The sequence below is a fragment of the Malaclemys terrapin genome, chromosome 1, assembly GCF_027887155.1.
Source record: "Malaclemys terrapin pileata isolate rMalTer1 chromosome 1, rMalTer1.hap1, whole genome shotgun sequence".
Taxonomy (NCBI): Eukaryota; Metazoa; Chordata; order Testudines; family Emydidae; genus Malaclemys; species Malaclemys terrapin.
Window position 1 is genome coordinate 43135506 of NC_071505.1, and position 15004 is coordinate 43150509.

A 15004-nucleotide genomic window follows, 5' to 3' on the forward strand; every position below is an offset into this window, starting at 1 on the left:
TTTTGCCCCAGATCCCTAAGTGGCCCCCTCAAGGATTGAACTCTCAACCCTGGGTTTAGCAGGCCAATGCTCAAACCACTGAACTATCCCTGCCCCCTATTAAATGATCTATAATAATCTAGGTTTGTCTCTTTAGGTGCTGGAGAACGAGATATGATAATTATGAGAAATGAAATAGGTATCAGGCACCCATCTGGCCATTTGGAAGATAAATTCATCAGTCTGGTTGTGTATGGTGATGATAAAGGATATTCTGCAATGGCTAAAACTGTAGGGTACCCCACAGCTATTGCTGCTAAGATGGTTCTAGATGGTAAGTGGCTATTCATCCTATACTATGAATATACAATAATTATTTTAGGGAATTGCTTCACACCTTTCTTTGTGTTCTGCTACCTCTAGAAAATGTAGACTACACCACAGGGCTTGTCTACACTGGCCCTTTATAGCACTGCAACTTTCTCACTCAGGGGTGTGAAAAGACCCCTTCCTGAGCGCAGCAAGGTTCAGCGCTGTGAAGTGCCAGTGTAGACAGTGCACCCAGATGCTCCCAGCACTGGTAGCTATGCCCCTTGTGGAGGTGGGTTTTTTAGAGCACCGGGAGAGCAGAGCTCTCTCCCAGCTCTGCTGCGACTACACAAGCCACGTTAAAGCGCTGCCAGTGTAGACTAGCCCACAGTTTATATAAACCACCTTTAGAAAGTCTTGAATTGTTCCTAGATCATCTTAAATTTATTTTTTTTTTTAATTTCCATTTTTGGGCATGGATGTTAGTGATTTTCTTAAAACACTTTGTCACTGATTATTTTTTAAAATCTAAACTGTACTAAAGGCATGTTAATGATACTTATTAATGACTAACATCTGCATAGAAGCTTTCATCCAAAGGTCCCAAAGTGTTTTTCTGCCTTTAAAAATGATCTACAAAGTATGGGTTAAGCGTGAAAACTCCATGACATTTTTGGTCCCCTCCTAATCTTTATGCTGAATGGTTTTAGGGCCCACTGCTGAAACCCCAGAGTAACTCAATACTAACTAAAATACAAGTCTAGCCGTGCAGACCGATTCCTGATTTGATTTTCAGAGATCATGTTAAAGGAGAGATGGGAGGGATGTTAGATCATTTTGAGGAATGGGAGCTACTCTTTCTCCATAACCAAAATCTTCCCTAAAACCACAACCAAAAAGTCACTCTTTGTGCGCCATCTATCACTGCTTTCTAGCGTGATCATTTGCACGCAGAGAAGGAGGGGAGCATTACTGTTGCATGATGCGCTATCCTTGCTTCCCCTCTGGAATTACATTGTCCTTTCTCAAGACTGAGATCCTATTCATTCTGTGGCTTACAAGGAGATTGTTGAACCACAAAGATCCAAATTCTGCATTTACTCCCGTGAGTAATCCTGTCAATCAATGGGGCTAGTTGTGTGAGTAAAAGTTACTCAGCATGACTAAGGATTGCAGAGTCTGACCCAAGATATTGAGAGGCTTCAGCTCACTTGCAAAATCTTAACTATCCTTAAAGGATTTTGACTATTGTTACTAAATGTTTTTGCCAGGGAAGAGAGGCCTTTGACATGGCAAATAAACTTTTGTTGCATTCGGCAGGGAGATCTTGACTCACAACAGGCTAAAGCTAGTTGCTCTCATCCCCACCCTCTGAATCATTTGACTTTTGAGGCCTGCATTAATGTTAACCAACCAATGTTAACCCAGACTGTATATGTAAATAAGCATGTGCTTATTGGTTGTGGCCACCTCTAAGCCATTCCTCACATTCAGATCTGTTCCTTTATTGGCTAAATGGAAATGAAGAAAAACTTTCGGAGTCTGATTTCACCTTGCTCTTTTTAGTTTGGTTTACAAGGGAAGAAATTGTTCCACACCTGACACTCATGGCCAAACTGGAAAGTCTTCCACATATTTTGTTGGATCCATTTGAAATGTGCAAAAAGTTCTTTTTTCAGTATCTCTTGAAATAAAGATTGACTTTGCTTTCACCTCCAGGCAGCATCAATACTATACACTGCAACATAAATTAGTATATGCACATTAGTCTAAGTATCATGTAATTTCCTTTTTTTAATCTTTCAGGTGAAATTGATGCCAAAGGCATGGTAATTCCATTGACGAAGAATATCTATGCACCAATTCTTGAGCGCATTAGAGCAGAAGGCATTGTATGTAGTACCCAAAGCATTATCCGACAAGAACTAACAAGAGATTGAGCTTGGGTTTTGTTTTTTTTTTTTAAGGATCTCAGTTAGACTTCCAGTTTTATATACACAATTGTGGGCCCACTACTTCAGAGTGCCTACAGACTGAGGCACAAATTATGCCCTTTATAAAATTATCTACCTGCCTTTATGTGGGCCTAATGAATATTTAGATGTATAAAAGGTAGCACTTTTCCCTTCAAAACTGTGGGGGCTGTTCAAGTATCCTGACCAGAGCCAATTGGCTTAACAGGTCACATCATAAAGTGCCCAAAGCCTTTTGCCGTGAACATACCTTACAATGCATTATTACACTGTATAATACAGTAATGATGTATTTGTAGTATACACTTTGCTAATAAAGAAGATATCTAAGGAGATTTTAAACAGTGTATATCTTTAGAACATGAGTATGTTATTGGCAGAAGCATGGAACTCTATTGTAGGAAAAATCTCAGGGTTAGGTCCAAAAAGGATTTAGGACCATAACTTACACCTTAGGTTCCTAAATCCAAAATTTAGATCCTCTGATCCCCACACAGCTGCCATCTAATTCTGTATGTGCCAAAAATCCCTAGGCACAAAAATTGCTTTTGGTAAAGTTCCCATGGTTCCTAAAAATGTGTCCGAGTATGCAAATAGCTGCCTTAGGTGCCCCGGTGCCACTGGGGCTTAGGCATGAGCTAGGCGTCTTCCACCTGTTTCTCCTGCAGGGCCCAATATGTTAGCTGTTCTCAGAAGCACATTCTCTCTGGCCTGACGAAGATTTATTTATACTCAGTGGAACAGCTTCAACAGGAGCAGGGGTGTGCACAAGGCGAGCAAGCTGGAGCATGGACCCCCCCCCCCCCCAATAATCATCGGGGGCACAGAACTCCTCCAGGGCTACAGGGAGGAGAGCAAGCTCCTGCTGGAGCTGGGATAGGAGGAGAAGGGAGAGGGAAAAGCGAGCTGGGGAGGAGAAGAGACGGGGAGCCAGAGCTGGGGGGAGGAGGAGGGAGGGAGGGATGAGTGAGCTCCTGCTGGGGGAAGGGGGGGCACAGAATGTTTTCTCCCCCCACAGTCAAAGTTAAATTTCTGCACACACCCCTGAACATGAGAGACTGAGAGAAAACTGTACCAGAATACCCCATAGCCTGGTGGTTAGGCCACTCTCCTGGGAGTGGGGAGACAAAGTTCAAGGTCCTACTCCTCTTCTGGCAGGAAGGGGAACTGAACCTGGGGGTCTCCTAAATCCTGGGTGAGTATCTAATCATTGGCCTAAAGGTTATAAGAGAGGAACAGCTCCTCCTCCTTTTTTGCTTGCTGCAAGAAAGGGCTTAGGTATCTAACTCTAGGAAAAGGGATCATGCCTGTGAATTCTAAACTGAGAGAGGAGCCTGGAGTTAGCCACCTAACTCCCTTTGAGGGGTAGGGTTGAACTATACCCCCTCAATTATCATTTCCTATTGGCTAGCTTACATGACTCCCCACTCAGCATGCTGGCTTTTGTGGATTCCATTCTTAGGCACCTAACTCTCCCCATGCATTGTATAGGGAGCATGGATACATAACTCAGCTATGGAAGTCACTAGGTAGCAGGGTGCCTAAAATGTTAAGCCCTGTGATGCTTAACATTTAAATCCCTTTTATGGACCTAGCGCTTATGTGCATATTAATATGACAGAAGTACATCTGGTTAATGAGTTCCAACCAGGAATTAACTTTAAACATTGTCTTGGTCTAAGTCATTGACAAGTGTATACCAAAGTCAGTACCAGAAGCAGAACTAAATACTGAATTTGCATCTTGTTACCGAGAAAATATTGATCATGTTGTAAAATAAATGAATAATATTTTTGTACATCTCAGGGTAATATGAAAGCAATTATAACTTCAGAAACTCTAGTTCGCTAGTGACTTAAATCATGTGAAATCTTGAAATGGCAGTCTTGCAGGCTTTAAATATAAAATCTGCATTTTCATATCTGCCAGATATGAAATTATTAACCTGTATATTTATTCCAAAGAGTGCTTAAAAAAAAAAACAAAAACAACCCCACACCAAAATCCATGTTTCTAGTTACTGAATAGAAGCTTATTATACATTGGATTAATAACTATAGCATGTATTGCTTTTTTTTTTTCCAGTTAAAAGGCATGCAATGGCATATAAAAGTACTCTACGCTTGGGATTCGCAAGGGCATTTAGGATGTAAATATAGTGCAGTTAAAATGTCATTGGGAGAAAAGCTCTTAAGTCTGTTTACATTTGAATTACTCTTTCCACTTAACTTGGCCTATCAAATAATGTAATTACAAGGGTAAAAGAAAAAAGACTGTCGTGCGCAAGGCCTTAAGATATTATAGGCAGAGAAGTATAAATTCAGGATGTACTATTGTTTTTACACTGGTCTGTGAGTGTGTTCTCCTTCCTCTCTACCTTGTCCTAGAACACATTGTGAAAACATTCATCCAATATGTTAATCAGTTAGGACTTCCACGGAGCAGTGTCTGGCCTGTAAAGCTGTCCTTCCCTCGTGTAATACTGACCTTTGATTCTGGAAGTCTGCCTGCGTTTCTTCTTGGTGGTTCCCCACTGCACCCTTCTCCCTAGTTTACTATGTCACAGCCCTGAGAGGCTGGGCTACCAGAGGTAATTTTTGGTTTTGGAAGTGAGGCAGCTTGTCCAGTAGTAGGAATCAGCTGCAAGCATAGATGAAGTTCATGATTAGAGGTAAAAATAAACTATTTTCACAGGAGTTAGATGTTCTAGGGGCAGTATTTAATACGATGATGGTTGCCACAAAGCTGAGGAGAGAAGGTGGTAGAGGGAGGAAGCAGAAAGTAAGAGATGGTAGAAAAAGTCCAAGGGTTAAATAGGTGTCTAGGGAGGGATTTAGTAGTGGAACTACTTCATGATCCCACCTCTTGATTCTACTAGGTTACCATGTCTGTTTTGATGATCAGGATAAATGGGTGAAATCCTGATCCCCGTGAAGTCAATGGGAAAACTCCCATTGGCTTCAAGAGGACTGGGATTTCACCCAAGAACTCTATCTAGACCCCACCCCCCCACCCACTAAGCCATGCATTCATTACCCCCAATGACAGAAAGCAAGTGCACTAAGAAAATGGGGTTTTTTTTTTCCTTTTCTTTTTTTTTTTTTTTAAACTGATTTCAGAGCAGGAAAGGAGGAACCACTCTGGTGTTTCTTTCACGAACTACCTCTGCCCCCTTTGAAGGGATAGGAGAGAATGTATTGCTATTTCCCAGCACTAGGGCTGTCTGTTCTGCTAGGCCATTTTTCGAAACCAAAAAGCCACTGAAAGTCCTTTCTGAAGACTGTAGACTTGTCTTTAAAGTGATAGAGGGAGAGTGCTGAAAATTGTATCAGCTGATGCATGGTGCTTAAAGAAAAAAAATCTGGAGTTTAAACTTTTAAATTATACTTTTGCGTGGAGTGAAAATAGCTTTTTTGCTTTTTAAATGTGGGAACTTCTGATGTTGGATTATTTTGTATGCAGAATTGATAGACGTCCAGGGCTTCTCTTGTGAAGTTTTCTGTACACAATAAATGTCTTTTGAAGCTGAGTTTATAGTTGCCTCCTTTTTTGCATAAATCACAAACTAGATCATGGTTGTGGCTGCAGAAACAAATGTCCATGAACAGTTTGGGGTGTCCAGAAGCTGTTGTCTAAACTAAACTGTCTAAACTCCAGGGTGAAATTCTGGCCCTGTTGAAGTCAATGGCACAACTCCCATTTGACTTTAGTGGAGCCAGGGTTTCCCCCAGAGGCTCTGATTCTGCAGACTTCAGTGAGGCTCTGAATGGATAGAGGGGTCTGCCTGTATGCAGCAGTGGGTGAGATCAGGGCCCCTATCAAAATGGATAAATACTCAACCACACAAACATTAGAAACCCAGAAAATGCACAGTTAAAGTTGTACTTTTCACACCACAGGCCCACAACTGTAACTGTACCTCTGTGGAGCTGGCAATGGGGATTATAACCCCTCTCCTCAACATCACCTGCCATTTTCTACACCTCTCACCACCCCCTCATTTCCACCTCCAGATCTGCTGTCCTAGCTTCACACTTTCATGGACTCTAACTGCTCCTTGAGCTGGGGGAGTACTAGCACAGGGTAGGTGGACAGCACTCTGGACAATCGGCTCCCATGTCCACACGCACAGGTTCTACTGCTTTAACTATATTGGTACAGTTAAAGTAGTACAACCCTCTCTTCCTGCACTGTCAATGCAGTTGTATTGGTATAGCTTACTTTTGTCAAGGAAGGGGAATAAGGTATACTTCTGTAATGCACCTTCAAACTGTCTCCACAGTAGGGCTTTTTCTAGTATAACTACTTTGTGTGGCTTTTTTAAAATACCAGTACAAAACCTGTGTAGAGCAACCCTTGCTGAGGGATAAGGTAATGGAATCTTATTGGCAGATTCCTTTGATTGGGGATTAGAGAATTTAAAACCCAATTTCTTTAGTTTCCCTTTCTCCTTTAATTTTATTATTACTCCTCTTGACCCTTGAGCTGGCTGAGGGAGGGCTATAACAGTGTGATCTGCATCAAGAACACCTTAGCAAGGTAATCAGAGGAAGAGTTAAGATCAGGGGGTTTTGGTATGGGACACATGACATGAACTGCATTTCTGATTTTTTTTTTTTTTTTTTTTTTTTTTTCTTTTTTTTTAAGTGGGTGTCTTCTAGGTAGTTGAGTATTTTTCCTCATTCAAATAAAAGATGTAAAACACTTATTGTAAGAAGCTGAGGCTGGTGGACTTCTAGACAATTACTAAGGTGGCTTAATGAGTGTAAATGAAATGGTGCCATGATTACTGAGCATCACAAAAGTAATCCCAATGGCAATAAATATATATTCCATCTAAATCATAGAAGATTAGGGTTGGAAGAGATGTCAGGAGGTCTAGTCCAATCCGCTGCTCAAAGCAGGACCAACACCAACTAAATCATCCCAGCCAAGGCTTTGTCAAGCCAGTCCTTAAAAACCTCTAAGGATGGAGATTCCACCACCTGCCTAGGTAACCCATTCCAGTGCTTCACCAGCCTCCTTTTGAAATAGTATTTCCTAATATCCAACCTAGACCTCCCCCACTGCAACTTGAGACCAGTGTTCCTTGTTCTGTCATCTGCCATCACTGAGAACAGCCGAGCTACATCCTCTTTGGAATCCACCTTCAGGTAACGGAAGGCTGCTATCAAATCCCCCCCTTACTCTTCTTTTCTGCAAACTAAATAAGCCCAGTTCCCTTAGCCTCTCCTCATAAGTCATGTGCTCCAGCCCCCTATCATTTCTGTTGTCCTCCGCTGGACTCTCCAATTTGTCCACAGCCCTTCAATAGCGGGGGGCCCCCCAAAACTGGATGCAATACTCCATCTGTGGCCTCTCCAGTGCCGAATAGAGGGGAATAATCACTTCCCTCAATCTGCTGGCAACGCTCCTACTAATACGCCATTGGCCTTCTTGGCAACAAGGGCACACTGCTGACTCATATCCAGCTTCTCGTCCACTGTAATCCCCAGGACCTTTTCTGCAGAGCTGCTGCTTAGCCAGTCGGTCCCCAGCCTGTAGCAGTGCATGGGATTCTTCCATCCTATGTGCAGGACTCTGCACTTGTCCTTGTTGAACCTCATCAGATTTCTTTTGGCCCAATCCTCTAATTTGTCTAGGTCACTCTGGACCCTATTCCTACCTTCCAGCATATCTACCTCTCCCCCCACCTTAGTGTCAGCTGCGAACTTGCTGAGGGTGCAATTCATCCCATCATCCAGATCATTGATACAGATGTTGAACAAAACTGGCCCCTCAAACTCCTCTATTAAGGTTGCAAAGTGACGCACTCACCCATTAGGAGATGCCTGTGTTAAGCTGGCCTGTGCACCCTTAATTTAGCTCCCCCCCCATACAGTACATTATGTGCCAGTCTTTAATTACATGATCTCACACTTTTCCCTCTTAACTTTCTCACCCTGCTTCTTTTCCATTCTGCAACTATCTACACCCCCCCAGCACTTGGATCCTGTCTCCCTCCCCCCTCAGCTTTATGAATCCACCCACCCACTCCCCTGGCCACCGCTGCTCCCATCCACTGTCCCGGCTTCCTCTGTGTACCTATGAAAACTCCACCCCTCCTCTCTGCCCTTATGCACCAGTTCTTCCTTTCTGGCTCTTGCCCCAACTCTGCACCTGTCTACTCTCCCAGCTGCCTAACTCTTCCATTCACCCCTTCCCCAGGCCCCTTTATTTTCTCTATCCCCCTGGCTCCTGCTCCCCATATTCCTTAAGCCTCTGCTTTCCAGTCAGGCTTCTGCTACCTTCTCCAGGTTGCTTGGGCTCTCAATAGCAAGAATCTTGGGAGCTCAGGAATGCGTGTCAGTCTCAGTTCCTGTGCCTAGCACCACTGCAGCCTCGCACAATGGAGAGATGCAGTTTCAGGGGAAGTCCTCTTCAGCCCCTGCAGGAACATGCCAGTGGACGCTTCAGAGCATTTAACTGTCAAATGCTAACAAGGCTGCTTAGTGTGTGTATGTTCAGAGCTCACAGTGTGGCCAAATTTGGTGAAGGTTTATGTGGATGGCTAAAGGCATAGCCATAACATCAGGATAATGTACCTGCCAAACATCAAGCCCTTGCAACAAATCATGGAGGTGATAGAGTTCCTTAACAAAATGAGTAAGAATTTCTTTGACCATGAGCAAAACAACCTTCCTTCTCGCTCTCTGTCCCGCTCTCCCCGTCCCCCAACCATCTTATTGCCAGTTTTAGCAGAAATGTTCCAGTTATCGTGAGGGAGCCGCCCGGAATGAAAAATGGCTGCCCAGACAGCAAAGTTATAAGCAACGGAAACTACGGTCTTATAAAGCCAAGGAGCAGGCAGCTGTAACTAGAGGTGTCACTACCTGCACTATCCATAATGTAAGCAACAATTTAACCTTCAAAATCATTACACATGGCTGAGAGCCCTACCTGCTGGCAATTGTTAGTGTGTCTTTCACATGATACATAAATGTCAGCTGCAAAAGTTTTCCTTACATATGCAGTCACAATAACAAATGCTGTATTTTCAGGGGTTGGGAGTGTTGCTGGTGAGTATATGTTTATGTGGGTGTTCTTAGCAGGAAACCTGTTAAGCATAGCATGCTATACACTGGTTTAAAAAAAAAAAATCCTTAAATTGACAGTTAGTTGGCGGTTAGCAGTCTATACCTAACATCTTTTCCCCACTTGACCCAGTTTACAAAGACAGGCTCTGTCTTTTGAGGCTGTAGCCTGGATTATAAGAAGAAAATTAATTAAAAGATGGCCTTTGTCTGAGAATTACGTGCCAGCTCTATTTGGGAACTGACACACATTTATTAAAATCAATAATCCATCACAGGTTGAAGATTAGGGAAGATTTCTTATGATTCTTAATTTCTTTCCAATATGTGTTGCTAAAGAGATTATCCTAAGGACTTATGTTTTAAATAACTTGTCAGGCATGCTAAGATGATGAATGTGATTGCAGACATCGGTGGAAAAAATCTTGGAAAACCACTTGATTCCTTGGCTTATTATTTTAAAATGGACAGTGTTCCTTTCAAACTAAAGTTTTGTAGTTTGAAAGAAACACTGATTTCAAGGGTGAATTTTCAAAATAGGACCGTTCAGTTTTGCTTTTAGTCTGAGTTAGATTTAACAGCTACAGTGGAGTGTATTTGCCTATAAACCATTTTGTGTATTTGGATTATATATAACTATTTTTAAGTGGAAGAAGTGGGGTAAAAATAGAAGTTGCCAGGGGAAAAAAGTATGACATTGTGTTGGGTTATGGTCCAGTTTTCCTAGCACAAAAGCTGGAGCAGACACAAGCTTTAGAGTTACTTGTGCTGTTGCTGTGAATCATACTGTGTGCTGATACTATGGTGAGGAGAGGAAATATAAAGTAAGAGGAATGGGGTTTGGGAAATAGCCATAAAATCAAAATTAACCTCACTGGCACTTGCACCTCAGTGGATTAAGAGAAATAAAATTATTTTGGTTGTGTTGTTGGAACAGAAGAAGAGAGCCTTAAATTCCATAGTTTCCCTGTTTGAACTGCTTATGCAAAGATTTCAAGCACTTGAGTGCTTTGCAAGAAGTAGAATCCAGTTGCCCAGGCCCCTTCGAGGAAGATGTCTTCTGGCAAAGAAGGAATATCCTACTTCTTTAAAATACAGCTCAGCTGAGGGTTGCAAAGATGCAATTTATGGAGTTTTACAAGGTTATAAATTAACGTGTATTTTTGTGGGTGTGATCAGGTACAATATACGTGGAACTCTTTCATTTTATCAAATGAAGAGACAACATGCATAAACTACAGAGTATCTGTACAAACATAAGTTAGATTTGGTTTTTAAAAACATTCTCTGACATTCAACATGGCTAAAACCATATAAATAATACTGCATCATCTCCACACACACAATGTACCCTATTAAGCTGTATTTCCTACCTAACCTAGAATTAGCAATGTACAAATATGACAAGTAACAGTTCAAGAGAACCAGAATAACCTTAGCAGCAAGCAACCTGGTTCACAAAGAGAGGCTCCTTTATTTCCATATGAGTTATTTGTGCAATTGGTTGACCCTTTGAATTAAGGAGGCAGGGGGTTGCATAACTATAGAAGCAGATGAGGTCAAGTGGAAAATGGGATTTAACAGAATAAACACATTGGCACAATTTTAGAAGACAAATTATGCATTGTCTTGTTTTGACTGATTCAGGTCATCCACTCATACTTGAGATTTCATCTACATGTTCTACAGCAAAATGAATGAGTTTGCCTAATTTTCTGGGAAAATCCATTCTACTTAGGACTTGTCTATGTGGTCAGTTATGTGCAGCAAGTCAGGGTGTACTCTAGCTTGCTGTGTTCTAGTTGGTCATATGGAATCCTGCTACTGTGCACTCAAAGTTCTGTAGCATCCTTTGATGTACAACTATTTCAAAGTGAGTTCTTATAAAATGAGACTCCCCGTTGCTGGAGGACTAAGACAATGTTAAGGCTCCAGAACTGTAGGCAATAAATGAGAGAAGCTGAAGACAAATTTTTATCAATGAGTCCAGTGGCGCAGGAACACTTTTAATAGTGTGGGTGCTGAAAGCCAGGGCCCTTACTTTTGTCTGCCTCTTCCCCCTGAGCTTCTGGGAGTAGGGGGGAAGGGGCCAACAATCAGGTGAGAGACCTTATCAAAGGCTTCCTGAAAGGCTAAGTACAATATATACACTGGATCACCCTTGTCCACGGTTGTTGTCCCCCTCAAATAATTGTAATAGATTGGTGTAGGGTTGCCAGCTGTCTAATCACACAAACCCAAACACCATTGCCCTAGCCCCTACCCCACCCCTTCCCTGAGGTCCTGCCCATGCCCACCCTTCTCCAAGGTCCCGCCCCGTTCATGCCATCTGCCCTCCCTCTGTCACTTGTTCTCCCCCACCCTCACTCACTTTCACTGGGCTGGTGCAGGGGGTTGGGCTGAGGGCTCTGGTCCAGGGCCGAGGGGTTTGGAGTGTGGGAGGGGGCTCTGGGCTGAGCCTGGGGCAGGGGCTTGGGATGCAGGAGCAGATGCAGGGTGCAAGATCTGGGAGAGAGTTTGGATGCTGGAGAGGGCTCAGGGCTGGGGCAGGGGGTTGGGGTGCAGGAATGGGTGAGGGGTATGGGCTCCGTCCAGGCAATGCTTACCTCGGGCGGCTCCTGGTTGGTGGCACAGCGGGGCTAAGGCAGGTCCTCCCCCATCTCTGTGGGCCCTGCGGGGGGACCAGGGTGCTCTGTGTGCTGACCCTGTCTGCAGGCACCATCCCCACAGCTCCCATTGGCTGCAGTTCCTGGCCAATGGGAGCTGCGGAGTTGGCGCTTGGGCAGCACACGGAGCCCCCTCCAGGGGCATGCCGCCCGCTTCTGGGAGTGGCGTGGGGCCAGGGCCTTAGCCTCGCTGTGCCTCTAGACTTTTAGTAGCCTAGAATCCCCCCGTTTGCTGTCAGTAGCCTCCGGGAAATAGAGTCTGATTCTGGGAGAGTCCCGGTGAAACAGGGAGGGTTGGCAACCCTAGACTGGTGAGGCATGATTTCCCTTTACAAAAGCTGTGTGGACTCTTCCCCAACATAGTGTGTTCATCTGTGTGTCTGATAATTCTGTTCTTCACTACAGTTTCAACCGATTTGCCTGGTACTGAAGTTAGGTTGACTGGCCTGTAATTGCCAGGATCACCTCTGCAGCCTTTTGTAAAAATTGATGCCACATTAGCTATTCTCCAGTCATCTGGTACAGAAGGTGCTTTAAGTGATAAGTTACATACCACACATAGTATTGTGCAATTTCATATTTGAGTTCCTTCAGAAATCTTTGGTGAATATCATCTGATCTTGGTGACTTATTAAGGTTAGTTTATCAATTTGTTCCAAAACCTCCTCTAATGACACCTCAATCTGGGATAGTTCCTCAGATTTGTCACCTAAAAGAATAGCTCAGGCTTGGGAATCTCCATCACATACTCTGCAGTGAAAACCAATGCAAAGAATTCATTTAGCTTCTCCACAATGGCCTTATCTTCCTTTGAGTACTCCTTTAGCACCTCAATCGTCCTGTGGTTCCACTGATTGGCAGGCTTCCTGCTTCTGATGTACTTAAAAACTAACACCAACATTTTTTTAAAAAGTCTTTTGCTAGTTGCTCTTCAAATCCTTTTTTGACCTGCCTAATTATCCTTTTACACTTGCCTTGCCAGAGGTTCTGCTCCTTTCTATTTTCCTCACGTGTACAAAGGCCTCCCACAGTGCTCCGAAGAGCTCCAAGTCCAAGTAGGTCGATCTTCTTCTGCTTCTAAAATCCATTCCCCTCTCATTGCCACAGCATTTCTGCCTAGCCTCATATCAGATCCCAATATACCCCCTAAAAATCTAAAACCAACAGTGTCAAAGTAAACTGGTTATTGTTACACTAGCTTCACGAGAGCTCAATCACAACAGGATGGGGCAAAACCAGCCTGGAGGAAGCAGGGCAGAACTTAGCACTCATGAAATTCACATAGGAAGTTTTTCTAACATGGCCTTGAGCCAGTAGTATTGTTCTTGATGAGTAAAATGTCTTCAGTATCGATGACGCACATTGTTTACTGTGCTAGGCATAGACTGGAATATTTATATTTATTTTTTCAATGCCTTAGGTAAAAACAATTAAAACAATGCCAAGTACAGATGTTATTCTCATAAAAACTTCTCATTTCAAAACAACTGAATTTATATTTCCCACAAAAAGTTAAAATTCCATGCACATATATGAAGGTTAATCACCGAAGATGCACAATAGTATACCAGGAGACTTTGTTAAAATAAAAACAGATACTGAACTACATCATTATAACAATGCAATTACACAGAACTAGAAAACTGACTCTGTAGTAAAATATAAAAATCTACAATTATAAATATAAATTTGGTCCATGGAATCACTATAGAAGTATTTACAGTAAGTATCAGGTTACTAGTCTAAGTATCTACTGCAGTCTTAAAATGTTGAATATTATAGAGAACAGTATTTTATTTACATTCTACTATATTAAAAGTTATATGGATTGCTATAAATACAGCAAGTAAATTGGATACTAAAAACATGACATGTTTATTTGTAGTTGAGAACCCCCCTACCATCTATAAATATGATAAATTTTAAATGTAAAGCCAGACAAATTGAAAACTAATACTGAAAAACATACCACAATTTCATTCTTAGAAACACTGTAAAATTCAGTCAAGTTAGTCCAAACGTAACAAATGTATTACAAGAAATCTTTCAAAAAAAGGCACACATTGTTAATGATGTGAGTTCGGAAGTAAAATCATATGCCACAAAAATAACTGTTTGTTTGAACAGGAGAAGGGAACAGATCATATAATAACTGGACAGATTTCTCCTTGCATAATTTAAAAATGAAAACAACAATGCTAAATTCCAGGGATGACTGGAGTGTGTGTGTGTTAGTTAAACTAAAGATTCTAAGCTTTCAGCTGCATTTCCATCAGGTAAAGCTGTGCCATTACTGTCCATGGATGCAGAAGGGTTTTCCTCTTGTCTTGTGCTAACAAGACTTAGGATAGCTTTGTACAGAAACTGGTACTGCTCCTACAGAAGAAAAGAGGATACGTTCAATGTGATGCTCTAAATAATAATGTTAGATTATTTTGTAATACTTTTACACAAAAATAATTTAGCAACTGATGATGAGTCAATTTGGTGCTATACAGCCCCCCCTGCAGTCTAGTGTGTGTAACTCATTAACTGACGTGTTAATTCTGTGACAAATAGCCCCCATCTGCATACAGTATGTAACTCCGTATCAATGGCTATTGTGCAGGTGCTCCAGGGGAGAATATTTTCTTGTGCATTTTTTTTTAATATAGGGGATGAAATCCTGGTCTCACTGAAGTCAATGATAAAGCTCCTATTGACTTCAACAGGGCCAAGATTTCATCCATAATGTGAAATGTTCCCGTAACTCTGGAGTAAGGACACTGAACCTACTCTAGGTTTCCATTGGTGTAACTGATAGCAGAATTCAGCACACAATTGTCCTCTCTGTAATGAATCTGTATCTGTTCCTACATGGACTTCACTGGAGATTTGTAATCTAATACTGTTATACCCTTTCCAAAACCACAGTGAAATTGATCTTAAGTGATCACTCAATAGATCAAGAAAGATCAGGGTCTCAGTGGCAGTAGTAGTAAACTTTTACTAACAATTGATCCTA

The 15004-nt window shown here is 42.2% G+C and overlaps 2 protein-coding genes across 9 annotated transcripts in view; one reads left to right on the forward strand and one right to left on the reverse strand.

Annotated features, from left to right (window-relative positions):
- The window catches only part of AASS (aminoadipate-semialdehyde synthase), a 54068-nt gene extending 48278 nt beyond the window's left edge, over nucleotides 1–5790 (forward strand). For all 3 annotated transcript variants that reach the window (XM_054023254.1, XM_054023272.1, XM_054023263.1), the window contains 2 exons: nucleotides 137–313; nucleotides 2095–5790. In XM_054023254.1, coding sequence (XP_053879229.1) covers nucleotides 137–313; nucleotides 2095–2228 — 311 coding nt within the window. In that variant the 3' untranslated portion in view covers nucleotides 2229–5790. The remainder of the gene's footprint in view (nucleotides 1–136; nucleotides 314–2094) is intronic.
- Nucleotides 5791–13383: 7593 nt separating this feature from the next.
- The window catches only part of PTPRZ1 (protein tyrosine phosphatase receptor type Z1), a 187328-nt gene continuing 185707 nt past the window's right edge, over nucleotides 13384–15004 (reverse strand). For all 6 annotated transcript variants that reach the window (XM_054023294.1, XM_054023285.1, XM_054023311.1 and 3 more), the window contains one exon: nucleotides 13384–14376. In XM_054023294.1, coding sequence (XP_053879269.1) covers nucleotides 14236–14376 — 141 coding nt within the window. In that variant the 3' untranslated portion in view covers nucleotides 13384–14235. The remainder of the gene's footprint in view (nucleotides 14377–15004) is intronic.